Below are 15,818 nucleotides of genomic sequence, written 5' to 3'. Positions count from 1 at the left end.
TCCCTGGTATTCCATTTTTTAGTGAATACCAGGCTTGGCTGTATGGGGGCAGGTACTGTGCCCTTTCCTACATTAAAAGGCACCATTAAACAGTATTTATAACTTTGGTTTTACTCAAGGATCTACCTAATTATTATTCTTCATAATGTCAATGACTTCGAAGCACCTACATGTCCCCAACCCTTCTTTTTAAAAAAACTTAAAAAATTTTTATTTTTCCAGCTTTATTGAGATAAAAGTGACAAAATTATAAGATATTTAAAGAGTACAACATGATGATTCGCTATGCATATACATTGTGAAGGAATTCCCCACCCTTGAGTTAACACATCCATCACCTCACGTAGACCTTCCTGTGTGTGACATCATTTCCATTCCCTTAGCGGAAGTTCAGTTTTACAGGACGGTGTTACCAACTGTAGTCACGGTGTTTACATTAGATCCTCAGACCTTATTCATCTTACAGCTTGTACCCTTTTGCTAACCTTTTTCTATTTCCCCCAGCCCCTGGCAACCACTTTTTTACTCTGTTTCTATGAGTTCAATTTATTTATTTAGATTCCACATGTAAATGATATTGTGTGGTATTTATCTCCTCTGTCTGGCTTATTTTACTTTGCATAATGCCCTCCGGGTTCATCCATGTTGTTGCAAATGACAAGATTTCCTTCTTTTCTAAGGTTGAATAATATTCCATTGAATATATATACCACGTTTTCTTTACTCAACCCTTCTGAATGCTTAATTTTAATCAAAGTGATTACGGTATTTTTCTGTCAAAGGCTGTTACTCAGATTTTAGATAGGAGTATTTCTCAGCCTAGTAAAGTGACAAAAGAATCGGTTGAAAACTTTATTTGTATTTGTGTTAGTAAAAACATGGCATTTACCCTTATACTTAACACGCTTTCTTTCTTTCTTTTCAGTTTTTGGGAATAGCATTTCTTGGAATTGGACTGTGGGCGTGGAATGAAAAAGTAAGTTGAATATCATGAAAATGCACCCCTTTTGGTTGTTAGAGGTTGCTCATTGTACTACATGTTGTCTCCTTTTCCTCTTTGACAACTGCAGAGTATAAAGAAACGTTCTTTAATGAAAGAAAGTGTTGTTGGAAGATAATGTCATATTTCTAAGGCTCCTTAGAATGAAGACTAAATCAGTCATTATATCAAAATAATTACAAAAGTAACAATACATGTGCATAACAGAGATCGTGTGTTGAAATTGTATCAGTTAGCTGGAGATAACCTATTTTTGTGGAACATTTCCTCACTCTGGCACAAGAATTTCAGTAATGCTTATAAATATCACTAAACCACCTGCAGCCTTCTCTCTCTCTTTTTTTAACCCTTTAGAAAATTACTCAAGCCATAAAGATGATTTTTCTTTTCAGTGTGAGCATTATATAATAAGCTATTAGCATGTTGTATGAAGGAAGCTGGATATAATTCATGTTTGAAAATCAGATGAACTTCACGTAAATACTAAAGAATGTGAATACTTCTCTGCTGATTGAAAGTATTCAGGAATGTTAAATTTATGAGCAAATACAATATACGGCATTTATGATTACAATATTTATGTACTTATGAGCAAATACAATATTTCCTAGGAAATATTTCCTCAACATTTCCTAGGAAATAATCTGGAAATATAGAGTAGCATATTCTAGGCTACGATGAAGATACAATGTTCTGGACAGTTGATGCTCTAAACAGCACGCTCATGACCCCACCACCCTGTGTCCACTTCTCTGCCTTACTTCCCATCTGCACCTTTTGTTTCTTGACAAGTTCTACTGAGGCCAAGCACTGGAATTCAAAAATTAACATGAACTCCTTTTTTCTTCCTTCTTTGGGAGTTGAATCATTGACAGGACTTTATCTCCCACCTTGCGGGAGTGAGGGAGTGTGTGGATGGGTGAAAACTCACAAACACAGAGATTAGCTTCAGTTTTCCCAGAAGACCTGTCTGTTATCCCTTCGGTATTTCTTCCTTTGACCCTGACCATGGCCTGAAGCCAAGAGTTACTGTGAGATATTCTGTGTATTAGGAGAGCAAAACTAAGAAAGTCCAGCAAACAAAAGCCCCTCAGATGCCAGTAGGAATTTCTACAAGTAAAAAAAAAAAAAGTTCAGATTGCGTCAAATAAAACTCAAAGTAAATCCTGGGTTTTGAAAGTGAACCACCCTCTGTTTATTTACAGAATACTTCTACAGAATGTAAAATGTTTTATAGAAAACCAACCACCTGCCAGCAACATTCTGACGCAGGGCAGTGATGAAGGGAGACAAGGTCCCCAAACAGACATAATTTCATCTCTAGAAACTTTTATGTTGAATATTTGTCTTTTATGATTATGATTCGCTTCTGCGAATCAGTCCCCTTGTAAGCTTGTAGATTTGTATTGGTGGAATCTCAGAAATGTTACTTTTAGAAGCCTTCTGATTGGTTAATGCCGGATAACACAGCTTTTTATAATCCTCCTTTAATAAGAGTCTTCTATCTGATTTGAAAAGATGTTGGAAGGCATTAAATGAACTAATTGTCTTTGGTAGCAATAAACAGACCATTGGTAATTTTGAAGGTTTTTTTTTTTTCTCTTTGTGAAATATAATTACCTTCTTGTTTCATCAGTTGCCCCAAAGGTCTCTTCTGTGATAAAATCACAAAATTCTAAAGCTGACAGTGCCACACAAATATCAGACCAAGGGGTGCTGTGGTCTTTGGGTGGGGGGGAAATAGCAGTCCCCTCTTTGTCAAGGCCACTACCAATAAATGGAAAGTTTCCCTGGAGAGCTGAAGTTACTTGGCGAATCACCCGGCTACTGTGTAGCAGAATTCTGTGAGCCAGGACCAGGTGGAGGTAGCAGAGGGTAAAGGACATGTAGGAACCCACTTTGGTGCACATTGGCCGTATCTCCGCACCCCTGCACTCCCCCACCCCTCAGCATGGGGACACACCGGTGAATGATGCAGAGTCCCTGCATCTGTGGGGCCCTGACAATGTAACTAGCTGAGGACTTCTTACAACCTTGGATGCTACACTCTGATGCTGGCCACCAAGGTCTCTCTAACTGCAGTGGATTTGCACTGGTCCCCCTGCTACCTCAAGAGACTTCTTTAAGATGTATGTCAGATGATTTCACTTCTCTGCTCCAGTCAGCTGATTCTCCATAGCTCGCTGCAGAACGTAAAGTTGATAGAGTCCCCTTTGGGCCCTTGCCCCAACACTGAGACCTTTTTCCTGCTTTAATGGCATCTCTGCCTCTGCCCTCACTGGCCCTGCTCTAGACACGGTCCCCCCAGGAGTCTCAAGGGACATTTGTTTCCCTCCTGCTCTGAGCACTGCTTGCCTAGCTATCACCAAGCTTTGCTCCTTCTCCTCCAAGTCTGGCTCAAATGACCTGCCCGTGGAACGTATATGACCACCCGCCTCTGCACTTTTTTTTTTTTTTTTAAATTTATTTGACAGAGACAGCGAGAGCAGGAACACAAGCAGGGGGAGTGGGAGAGGGAGAAGCAGGCTTCCCGCCGAGCAGGGAGCCCGATGCGGGACTTGATCCCAGGACTCTGGGATCATGACCTGAGCCGAAGGCAGCCGCTCAACGACTGAGCCACCCAGGCGCCCCACCCGCCTCTGCACTTTGGACCTGCTTCCTCACACTCATGTCCATGTGACATGCTGTTTCCCGTCATCAGACCTTTCATGGCATGTCCTCAGCATCTTGAATGGTGCCTGACGCAGACTCCAGGGAAATGTATTTTCCAAGAAGTAAATTCAAGAAGGGGGGGTGAACAATAAATCAAGGTCCCAGAGAAGGTGCAGTGGGGTTGGATGGGGGTGCCCAGGGAAGAAACACACAGGGTGGGGCGGTGGTGGGAGGAGAGTGGGCCAGTGGGAAAGAGGGACAGAGAAGGGCAGCAGTCTTCCCCATGGCGGTCTGCAGGCTCTCTTCCCCTTGGCCTTCACACCCCTACTTCTGGGGTACCTTAGGACACTGGGCGCAGGGTGGGCACTGAGCGGGCCCTGCACTGCTCCCATCCTGGCAGGACTGGCACCTGTAATGCGGGGCCATGGAACCCGAGGCGACACTATGGGTAGTCACCACGCCACACTACCGGGCTACCCCTCCTGCTGAGCCTCCTCTCCCCATGACCCCCTCCCTCTGACCCTCTCTTCCTGTGACCCCCTCCTACTGACCCCATTCCCCTTGACAACCCCCCCCCCCAAAAAAAAACCCCACCTGTGTTCAGGTACTGGTGAGTGCTGCTGAGAAAGATAAGGTGTAGTTAGAGAGTAGTAGGAGAAGGGGTCTTTTTTAGAGAAGAGTAGTGGGGAATGGTCTCCCTGTGGAAGTGGCATTGGAGCAAGACCTGGAGGAAGTAGGCGGGATCTGTGGAGCGCTAGGACAATAGCATTCCAGGCAGAGGGAATAGCGAGTATGGTGGCCGTGAGGCAGGGCCTTAGGGATTCCAAGGAACAGGAAGTAGGACAGTAGGGCTGGAAGGGAGAGGGCAAGGGCAAGAAGGAGGAGGAGATGTGGCAAGAGGGGCAGGCAGAGGTCAGAGCAGGCAGGGTCATGCAGAAGTTTGGATGAGAGGATGTCACCACAGCATTTTGGGTTTTGATAAGGGAGTGTCCTGATCTGGCTTTTTTTTTTTTTTTAAGTATCTGGCTTTAAGATTGCTCTGGTGGTTGTACGGAATAAGAGCACAGCTTTGGGGCTGAACAGACCTGAGTGCCAGTGGTGCTCCTTCTGGGCAACTGTGTTAACTTCTCTGAGATGCCCTTTCCTCGTTTGCGCCACAGGGAGACAGTAATGTTACCGCTAGGATTGTCGTGAGGATTAAATGAGATGGTCCCCTGGGAGTGCCGGGACAAAGGAAATGCTTCCTGTATTCAGAGCCCCCTCCCCGGACACGGGACTACAGCGCACTGCTTCCGCCTGGGGAGGGACAGAGTGGTGGCATCGGAAGCTGCCTCGGATTTTAGGAGTGTTCGGAAGCTGCCTCGGATTTTAGGAGTGTTCAGGCTTTGATCCATGGACCAGAGAATTGGTTTTGTTCTGCGGTCTCTGAAGGAGGATATGATCTGCATTGATCACCGTGGTGACTGCAAAGGCGACTCTGTTGAAGCCCTTTGGGTTAACTTCACAACTGGACCAGGCCTCTGAGGGGGTGAAATTCTGAGGTGAACCAGATTTGGCCAAGGGTGGTGGGCAGCGTGCTCCTCCTGGGCCAATAACACCAGCCAGTGAATCAGTATTCCCCTCCCCCCCGCCCACCTAGTAGAGATGTGGGGACATTTACTTGATGGAACGCCTAGAGTTGGATGATCTCCAAACTGGGTCACACCTGGAAGGATCAGATTTCCTTAATAGACTAGGCTTTACACATTTTTATGTGAAGTACAGAAACATTAGAGACAAAAATTATTACCCGCCCCCCCATACATACTTAATACCGGGCTGAGCCTTAAACCTAGGGCTAATACTGCCTTTGTCTTTTATTTTTCTATTTTTTTTAAGATTTTATTAATTTATTTGACAGAGAGTGAGTGAGCACAAGCAGGGGAAGCGGCAGGCAGACGGAGAGGGGGCCTGCCAGGATCATGACCCGAGCCGAAGGCAGACGCTTAACGACTGAGCCACCAGGCGTCCCTACCATTGACTTTTAGACATAATAATTAAATAATCCATTTTATCTAAATTCTGAATCGACTGTGCAGATGCAAAGGATGACTGTGTCTCCAGGGGAAACTGGTTTATGTACAGTTTTTCAGAAATCATAGGATCTGCTGTGTTAGAAGGAACATTAACAATTTATAGCATGAATCACCTCTATAACAGGCTTGGCAGCATCCAGCCATAATCAACTGACTCTCTCAGATAGCATTTATTGAGCACATAGCACAGGACAGGGCTTGTGCTGGACTCTGGGGATATAATTCCTCAGGGAATTTACAGTCTAGGAAGGGTGTGCATATATATGTGTGTGTGTGTATATATATATATATATATACATACACATATATATATACACACACACATACATAAACTAATACATTGTAATAAATGCTAATTGTTCAGCAATTCCTGTGGCAAAACACTCACCACTTCTGTCTCTTTGGGTTACTCTTAGTGTTGGAAAGACCTTCCTTTTACTAGAGTAGAATTCTGTCCCGCTAGTTTTTACTTATTGACTATAGATCAACCCTGTCGGATCCCACAGAGCAAGTCCTTCTGCATGTTGGCCCTTAAGGTATTCGGGGTGGGGGCGCCTGGGTGGCTCAGTCGGTTAAGCGTCTGCCTTCAGCTCAGGTCATGATCTCAGGGTCCTGGGATCTAGCCTCGCGTCAGACTCCCTGCTCAGCGGGAAGCCTGCTTCTCCCTCTCCCACTCCCCCTGCTTGTGTTCCCTCTCTCGCTGTGTCTCTCTCTGTCAAATAAATTAATAAAATTTTCAAAAAAAAAAAAAATGTATTCGGGGTGGAGGCCTGGTTTCTTCTGAGCTTCCTAGCTAAACATCTGCTTCTCTCTGGGGTGGGGGGAGTCCCTTTACCATCTTGGTCTTACTCCTCTGACCTTTTTCTAGTGTGTCCCCTGTACTGTTGAGAGAGTGTTTTCGGGACCAGAGAGGGTATGACTGGATTATGTCCCTTCTCTCATCTGTTGTCAGTGCAGCTTGAGATCCCACTGTTGATCCGGGAGACTCACAAGTTGGTCTCAGATCCAGCTCAGCGTACCCTTTCCACCTCATGTCCGGCTGATTCTTCGGAATCAAATGCAAGACTCCATGTGCCCAGCTGTCATCCAACACATTCTGCATTCCACTGAACTTGGTTTTAGCTGTGCATTTGGATCAAGCTTCTCCCTCAATTCGTTCTTCTAATAAGGACTTCCTTTAGCTCCTTGCCCCCCCGGGTGCCATCTGGGGATTTTCTGATTCAGTAGGTCTGGGGTGGACACTGGGATGCTCTATTTTCACAAGCCTCCTAGATTGTTCTGATTGCAGTCAAGTTTAGTTTTCACTGATAAAAGCCATTGATATGTTGAGTAGGCTAAGGACAGAGCCCAGTGACATGTCCCTGGAAATTTCCTTTTAGGTTGACACTCATTTATTTACATGTGCCCTTGGGTGTCATCAGTCAAGCAGTTTCTAATCCATCTACTTGTCATTACATCAGACTGTTTTTCTGTTGCTTATTTTTGTAGAGAGACTATGTCCTTCACTTTATCTCTAATTAACCAGCCTAGGAACTTAGTTGAACCTGGTACTTTCTTACTGAACCCATACTAGGTCCTGGAGCACATCATTTTTTCTCACCCAAGAACTCAGAAACCCTGTCAGTAAAGCAAGGACTAAGGCACGGTTTATCATTTCCCCCTTCTAGAAATGCTTTCCTCCCTTGGCTTCTCAGGTGCCCCACCTTCCCAGTTTTCCTGCCTCACAGGCAATGCCTTCTCATACTCCTTTGCCCCAGGCTTGGTCCTGAGACCTCTTCTCTGTCCTCACTCAGGCTCTAGGAGATCTCCTCCAAGCTTGGGGCTTCCAACGCCATCTGTCGCTGAGGACGTCCACATTCAGAGCTTTGACGCAGACCTTATCGGAGCTCTCCAGACTTGTGTAGCCGGTAGCTTACCCACTATCTCCACTTCAGTGTCCAGTGGCCTCTGAAACTTCATCCAGAACAACACTCCTGATTCCCCTCCTCAAACTGTTCTTCCCAAATGTGGTAAATGGCAACCCTGTCCTTCCACTTGCTCAGGTATTCTTGACCCTCTTCCTTCTTTGCTTCTCATACCATGTTCAGTCCATTAGCAGACACTGTCAGCTCTGCCTTGATAAAATGGGGGGAATCTCATTCCTTCTCATCGCCTCCACTGTTCCACCCTGAGCTAAGCTGCGCCCACATCTTGCCTGTATCAGTGCAGAAGCCTTTGGTTGTTTCCCGGCCTCCACTCTTGTTCCCCTACTCATACCCCAGGCGTATCTCCATGAAGCAGCCAGGGTGATCCTTTTAAAATGTATGATAGAGTGACTAGTATAAAAAAGATAAGAACTAACAAATATTGGATGTGGAGAAAAGGGAACCCTTGTGCCTTGTTGGTAGGAAGGTAGATTGGTGCAGCCACTATGGAAAACAGTATGGAGCTTCCTCAAAAAATTAAAAATAGAAATACTCTGTGACCTAGCAATTCCACTGCTGGATATTGGTCCAAGAACACAGAAACACTAATTCGAAAAGATACACGCAGCATGTTCATTGCAGCATTATTTACAGTATCAAGAATATGGAAGCAACCCAAGGGCCTATTGACAGATGAAAGGATAACGAAGATGTGGTGTATATCTTATATAATGGAATATGACTCAACTGTAAAAAAGAATGAAATCTTACCATTTGTGACATGGATGAACCTAGAGAGTATTCTGCTAAGTGAAGTAAGAGAGAGAGGTATGCCTGGGTGGCTCAGTTGGTTAAGCATCTGCCTTCGGCTCAGGACATGATCCTGGGATCGAGCCCTGCATTGAGCTCCCTGTTCAGCGGGGAGTCTGCTTCTCCCTCTCCCTCTACAGCTCCCCTTGCTTGTGCACTCTCTCTCTCTCTCTGTCAAATAAATAAATAAAAATCTTAAAAGAGAGAAAGACAAATGCCATATTATTTCACTTAATATGTGGAATCTAAGAAAATAAAACAAACAGACTCCTAAATACAGAGAACAAACTGGTGGTTAGAGGGGTACGAGTGGGGGAATGAGTGAGATAGGCGAAGGGCAGTAAGAGGCACCAACTTTCAGTTATAAGATAAGTCACAGGGATGAAAAGTACAGCATGGGGAATATTGTCAATAATATTGTAATAACTCTGATGATAGATGGTAACTAGACTTTTTTGGTGATCATTTTGTAATGTATATAAATGATGAATCACTATTTGTATACCTGAACCTAATATAATATTTAATGTCAACTAAAATTTTAAAAAAAGAGACAGATCTTATCACTTCTCTGCTCCAAACCTTCCAGTGAGCTCAGTGAGCTTATAGTCTCACTCCATGTTGCCCCATTACTTACCTCACGTTCCACCTGTGCCTTTCCCCACTGCTGTAGTCCCCACTGACCCCACATTACTGTTTCTCCAAAATCTCAAACATAACTCCCCCCCCCCCCTTTGCCCTTGCTCCTCCCCTACCTGGTACCTGTCCCCCAGAGATCCACTTTGGCATTTTTCTTTACTTTCTGATCTCTGCTCAAATGTCAGCTCTGTCCACAGGCCTTCCTGGCCTATTTAAAGTCACCACTGTCACCCCACCCCAGACCCAGCCTGTCTCCCCCATTCCCTGTGTTTTCTTCCTACATGTTTTCATAGGCTTGAGCATTTCCACGCCAGCAAGTGCATTGATCTCGTGCCCCACTAGAAAAAGCAGCTCTGTGAGGGCAAAAAAAAAAAACAAAACCCTACAGCATTGACTGGCATCTAGTTGGTGTTCAAAAAATATTGCCTCTAAAACAGTGACCGAGCAAACAAATGATGAAAGCATTCTTTCACACCGTGGCGATTTTGTGGCCTGTGGCGTTCAGTTAGAGAGGTGTGAAGTGGCTTCAGATCTCCCGGCAGCGGGCGGTGTGGACAGGTGTTACCGCCTGAGCGCAAGCAGAATTACACGTGGCTCTGATGTCCGATTGGATAGCGGGACAGTGTTACAGACAACAGCACAGCCGTTAATTTGGGATGTCAGGAAAGAAAATAACCGTTTATTCCTGGCATAAAAATGGGAATCAATATATGATTGTCCTGTTTCGTGGGAAAATGAGGGTGCCTCTCCTTCTCCATTTTGCCCACCACGTAGGCTGGTTACTGAGGGTTCGGCTCGCGGCGGGCGGCGGAGTGCTGCGTCGCTGGGAGCGCAGGTGGGGGCGCCGGCGGCAGAGCGGGCCAGGGCCAAGAGGAGCCTGCGCTTTCCCGAGTAGGAAGAGTGTCCATCGCTGGCCAGGCCCCGTGGCTCCTCCTGCCCCCCACCCCGCCAACCCGGCCGGCTCGCCGGGCCTGAAAACCCCGTGCGGCCGGGGCCTGTCTTCCGCGCCCTTCTGCGCTCCGTCCGGGCTGCCGCCGCCGCAGATGCCGAGATGTCTGTGAGCAAGTGACCGAGCACATGCGGAGGAGCTTTATATACCGGAGAGACGGCCCGGGAGAAAACAGCTCTTCCTGAAGGGGTTTCGTTTTCACTTCCGTGCTCTGTGGACCCCTAGGGTTAAACTTTCAGAGAAGGATGACCTGTTCTTTCGGAGGTGGGGAAACTGAGGCCCAGAGAGGTTACACGGGCAGTCCGGCCGCTCCCCGCAGGCCCTGCCCTCCGATGCGCTCGCGGGGCCCTGGCTCCGTGGGGAGCGGGCTGGAAGGAAAGTCGGCGGCCGTCCTGAGCCCGCAGGGGAATGCGAGTTAGACCAGCTCTGGCCTGCGCTGCTTTTCTCTGCGGCTTTCCCGGGGACGGACAAGGAGGATTCTCTCTCCTGGAGGCTTTCCCCTGACCACTGTCTCGCTCTGAGTCTCACTTCAGAACCTTCCTAGTTGCTTCTTGTCACAGTCCATTGACAAGATTGTTTTCCAAGACTCACCTTGGAAAAACTGCCCCAATTTTCCCAGGAAGGCAAATCTGAGACCATGAGACTCAGTGATCTGGGCCATTCATAGCGGTGGCGGTCAAGTTTCCACAGCCAGAGGGCGACCGTAGGCGGAGGGGGTTCCCCAGATAACTGGAACAGAACACTGCATGCTTTGGCTTTGAAACTACTTTAAGGAGCCGTTTCTGAGATGCCGAAAATCCTTCTTTGAAGATAGCATTTCATTGCCCGAAATGTAGTGAGTTTGTCTGCCTCTCTCTCTCTCTTATCCAAGTAATTCTCTCGAGTTTTCTGTCGTAGCCAAAAATCTGAAAACCGAGCAGCTCTCGCTCAGTACCTGCAAAGTTAGCATGCGAGCTGATGTGTTGTAACCAGTATGTCCAACAAACACATGAGATGTATCAAAAACCTTTTTATTTGTGTAAACTTTTTTTCAGAGTGATTTCTCAGGAATGAAAATTCAGGTGGGTCAAAAATTCCATGATTTTATTGTTCACTTTCAGATAACATAGTCCTACTCTCATTCGGAGGCACAAGGCCAGGCCCGGATGAGTGGGAGAGTAATCAAAACTCCAAACCTGGCTTTGTGTTCCAGTGTTCTCCCTCGCCCAGCTGCCTCTGCCTTGGGCCCCTGGGGAGGGGAGCAGGGTGAGGCCTTTGCCCCTGGCTTCTTCCTGTCACCCCTCCCCCACTCACCAGATGCTCCTCTGCCCACTTCCTGCCAGAGCTCAAGTGGGGGTGGGGCTGTGCTCTTGGGACCTGGCAGATGGTGAAGGGGACGAAAGCTTGGTCTTTTTGAGGCTTCCCTGCCGAGTCCCTCTGTCTGGTGGTTCCCTTGAGTTCGGTGGCTCTCTCTATTCTAGGTGGCTGCCTGGTTCCCCTGCTCAGACCCGGCCATCGTCCTCAGCCCACACTCCTCTGCCCTCTGCCTTCTGAGGTTTCCTGTTCTTGGCCCCCAGCTGCCTCTCCCTGGACACACTCATCTGGGGGTGAGGCCGGTGCCACCAAGAACAGCCCTCGCCTGCCCTAGAGCCCGCCTGTCTCCCTGGATCTCCGGGACAGGAGTCAGAGCCAAGCCCACAGGCTCCTTCCTGGGCAGTCTGGCCCTAACCAGTGTGTCTCAGAGCTCCCCCAGTAGGGCCCTTGAAACCGGTTCCTCACTAGGTTTGAGGTAAAAAGCAAGCTGCTGGGGAGTGGTTTTGCACAGCCCAGCAACAGCTTTCTCTAGAGAAAGGAAATTCTCTCCCTCACTTCTCCCCTTGGTATCCGCTTGATTTCTCTGAGGTTCGCCAGGGAAAGAAGTGCTTCTTGGCCTGTGGGGGTGTGGTGCGGGGGTGGGATGGGGGAGAGGCTTTTGTCTCCTACACACGTTGGTTTTCAGATTGTGATCAGGGAAGTCCAGGGCAAGAATATGTTACATATCTTTCCTAAAATTTTAGACACAGATATACGATGTTACATTGAAAATAAGAATCTTCTTGCTCACTGCTCTTTGCCTTTTTCATACCGTAGGGCATCATGGGGTTAGGTGGGCAGTAGAGCAGTCTGGGGTCAGTTGGCCTGGGCTCGAACCCGGCTCTGGCATGTTCTCAGCTGGTGAGCTGGCAGAGAGCTCCGTCTGGGTCTGTTTCCTGCCGTGGACGCGGTCCTGCCCGGTACGCTTATTGTGAGGGTGAATTAATCCAGGTAGCCCAGTGCCAGGCAGAGCACATGCTCAGTAGTGTAGCTCTTGTGTCCCTTTTCTAAGCCCACCTGGATCACCCGAGAGCCGACCAGCTGCTTCCATAACATCCACCTGCTGCCCAGGTGTCGAGCTTTATAAGTACGCAAATGACCGGGGCCTTCCTCTGCTCAGAATGCCCTCTCCTTCAAACCCAGCTCCACCCCGCCGACGTTAGCCTGCTCTCACCACTTGTGAGCCAGTTCCTGTCCCTTTGTCTCTGCACTTGATGACATTGCCTTCTGCCCCTCCACTGTGCTGCCCAGCACCCTACTCACCTGTCTCCCCACTAGACTAGCTCCTGAAGGTATCACGGGGCCTTCACTCCGAATACCCATGACACACACAGTACCTGTCACCTCTCGGGTGATCCCCGTGATAAGTGAATGAGTTCTATCTCTGGGGCCCTAGAATACAGTGATCACCTGCCACTAGGCTGTTCGCTTTATTTTCACTTCAGTTTTGGGGCGGGGGGCACCATGATCTGAGCGTCTATTCTGTATTTGGGTTTAAACTTTATACTTAGGACTGTTCCTGGGGAACAGTCCCACTGGGGAGTGGCCTGGGAACAGGTTGGATTTCTGAAAAGTGACACTTTTGCCTGTGGCTTGTTTCCCTGATGAGGGAGGCAGTCCCTCAATCCGGGGTGGTTTTTCTAGCCTGTGAGTGGCACCAGTGGGTGGGACCTGGCACAGCGGGCCGCCCTGCCAACTGCTTGATTGCAGGATTTTATGGAGGCCTGAAAGATGACTGTCTCTCCTCCTCTCCCTCTCCCCAAAGCCATTTTTTCAGAAAGATTTTATTTATTTATTTTGAGAGAGAGAGAGAAGGAGAGAAAATGCACCTGCGAGAGAGTGGGGCGAGGGGCACAGGGGGAGAGAGAATCTCCAGTGGACTCCCCACTGAGCGCACAGCCCGGTCAGGCTCGATCTCATCACCTTGAGATCATGACCTGAGCTGAATTCAAGAGTCGGACGCTCAACTGAATAGCCGCCCAGGTGCCCCACGGTCATGGCCATTTTTAAGCTGTAAGAAGGGACTTAAATCTCACCGATGACTTTTTTTGACAAGAAAAACTAGGAAACCACATGCCTTTAAGGCAGCTGGCCTTCATTTAACCTTGCATCTCTTCTCCAGGCCCTGAGTCCTACTGCGCCCACAACCGTACACCCCCCTGGACTGCTCAGGTTCTTTACCTTCCAAGTCCTCTCTCTCGACTCTGCCACAGTTCCTTAGGCAAATGGCTGTTTTGGGGTTGGCAGAGTGGCTTTGCTTTGCAATGTTCGTTGGAGATCTCTGATGAGTGTTGAAGGAGCAGGTTTCCCTGCGGCCTGTGGTTGCAGCTTGGTCTTCCTGTGGACAGGTCTTCCTGTTGAAAGCTGCATCTCTAATTCTCCAGGCCCCCTCCCCTCCCCCCCAATCTCAGGAGCTCATTTTCTTTATAATGTCCTGTCTTGTCATCCTTTCTCAAGTACGGAAATGCTTCTCTCCTTTTTACTCTAGGAAAGCTGCTGCAAGTTCTACCCCAGTAGGGTCTGGTTTATGGGGGTGGGGGGGGTGAATCAGGACCCAGTCCCATAAATCTCAAAGGTGTCCATCTGGCCTGGCTGTGGGTGCACATTCCATATGCCTGTCTCTTTGTTTCTCATCCAGCAATTGGAAGGAATGTGCTTGTATATGCCAAAGCAGAAGAGTCCCAGACCTTAGGGGCTTATTAATGCTATTTTTGCATTTCTTTTCTGTGTGGGTTGAGAGAGAAGAAACTGAAGCTTGCCAGGTGGCACACAGAGGACTCTCTGAGCTGGTGGTGGAAAAAACCACAGACACTCCTGAGGTTTATTGGTTTGAAACCCTTCTGGAGCTTTGTTTGCCTTTTCATTTCTGCACGTGCATAGAAGACTTTCCCAAGAAGAAATAGTTATACTCAGAACATATTCATTTATTGCAGAAGCACGGGTGAAAATCTGCTTCAATTTCAGAGATAGTTGAATGAATGAGGTGCTGAGGAGGAAGAGGTCGGAGGGAAGGTGGGCTGGTTTTTCATATTCTTGCCAAGACGTATAGTGTTCACCAAACCACTGGATGATGAGATCCCACAGGGAGGAGGACGTTGTTAAGTACCTGGCAGGTCACTGTGGAGCAGTGAACCTTCGACGACTGGTGCACCCAGTCGGCCCCTCGGCAGCAGAGGCCTGCTTTCCCTGGTTCAGGGTGCCGCCGTCTTGGCAGCGTGGCTGCTGACTGCTCACTGTGCTCACCACTGTTGACTCACTTCTCGCTGCTCTTTTCTCCGCTGCACCACTTCTGGGTACTCTCAGCTTCTACCCACTCGTGGCTTCTGCCTACTCGTAGCTTTTGCTTACTCAGGGCTTCTCTCTTCTGCCTTTACTTGGAGTGTCTTTAGGTGACTTTCCATTCCCCAGCAAAGAAGATCTGATTGGCAGGTCAGTTACCGCCACCTCTGTTAGGCTGTCATCAGATGTGGTCATGGCTTTCCTTAAAAGGGTGAGGCAGAACAAGTACCAGAGCAAGATGGATTCCTCTTTAGTGCAGTTGGGTTAGATGCCCCTCCTGTGTTGCTTCAATAGCATCTGATGTCTTCTTCTTGGTCTAATAGGATAGTGATGATAATGAGGATGGTGATAAATTTTCAATGAATTCTGATTTTGCGCCAAGCACTTAGCATAGTGTTTGGATTTACTCGAATTATTTCCTTCATCCTCATGACATGGGGTACCATTTCACTGATGCGGAAATTGAGACTTAGGCAGGTTTGGTAACTTGCCCGAGATCACAAAGGTAGTAGGTCATGGAACTGGGATTCAGGACGAGATGTCTGTTAAGATGATCTCTTAAAGGCTGTGGATTGATATGCCAAGAGCTAGCTGTCGAAAAGCCAATTTGTGGAATGGCTAATTTGCTGAATATATTTGTTGTTTTTCAACTAATTGGTTGGTACTCCTTTTGTCTTTGGAGCAGCACTTTACGTTACGGTCAGTGTGTTTCTGCCTATGCCGATTGAGGGGCCTCGGACTGTAGATGCAGGAATATGTCGTGTGAATGTGAAGAACTCTTACAAGCCAGTTTTCATGAATACGATCCTACTGATATCAAAGAATATATGTGTAGGAAATCCCCCTATATTCTTGCGCCTGTAGAACTTGAATATATATTTTTCTTGTGACCTGCCATCTTGGTCTCTGGCTTTCCCATTCTGACTCTTTCTCCTTCTCCCCATCTTCATGTCAACCCAAGCAGATGGGGAAAGGAAGAAGTACATGTGGCTAATTGTCCTGCGTTTCATCCATTTATCTTTGTTCCAGTTAGATTCAGCTTCATAGGATGATATTTTCTGACATTATGCACAAAGTCCAGTACCCTTGATGGGTTTGAGCTCCCAGGGCTCTGCCTGCAGGATCCTTGTAGGAGAAGTACAAGCACATACTCATGGGCTGCAAATAGCAGGCTGTGT

The 15,818-nt window shown here is 47.6% G+C and overlaps 1 protein-coding gene across 2 annotated transcripts in view; it reads left to right on the top strand.

The window, feature by feature from the left end:
- The window catches only part of TSPAN5 (tetraspanin 5), a 171,284-nt gene that overhangs the window by 137,713 nt on the left and 17,753 nt on the right, over positions 1-15,818 (top strand). For both annotated transcript variants that reach the window (XM_036089502.2, XM_036089500.2), the window contains exon 2: positions 926-976. In XM_036089502.2, coding sequence (XP_035945395.1) covers positions 926-976 — 51 coding nt within the window. The remainder of the gene's footprint in view (positions 1-925; positions 977-15,818) is intronic.

Source organism: Halichoerus grypus, chromosome 3 (assembly GCF_964656455.1).
Source record: "Halichoerus grypus chromosome 3, mHalGry1.hap1.1, whole genome shotgun sequence".
Taxonomy (NCBI): Eukaryota; Metazoa; Chordata; class Mammalia; order Carnivora; family Phocidae; genus Halichoerus; species Halichoerus grypus.
Note: the sequence above shows the minus strand (reverse complement) of the source record. Positions and strands in the feature narration are given on the sequence as shown.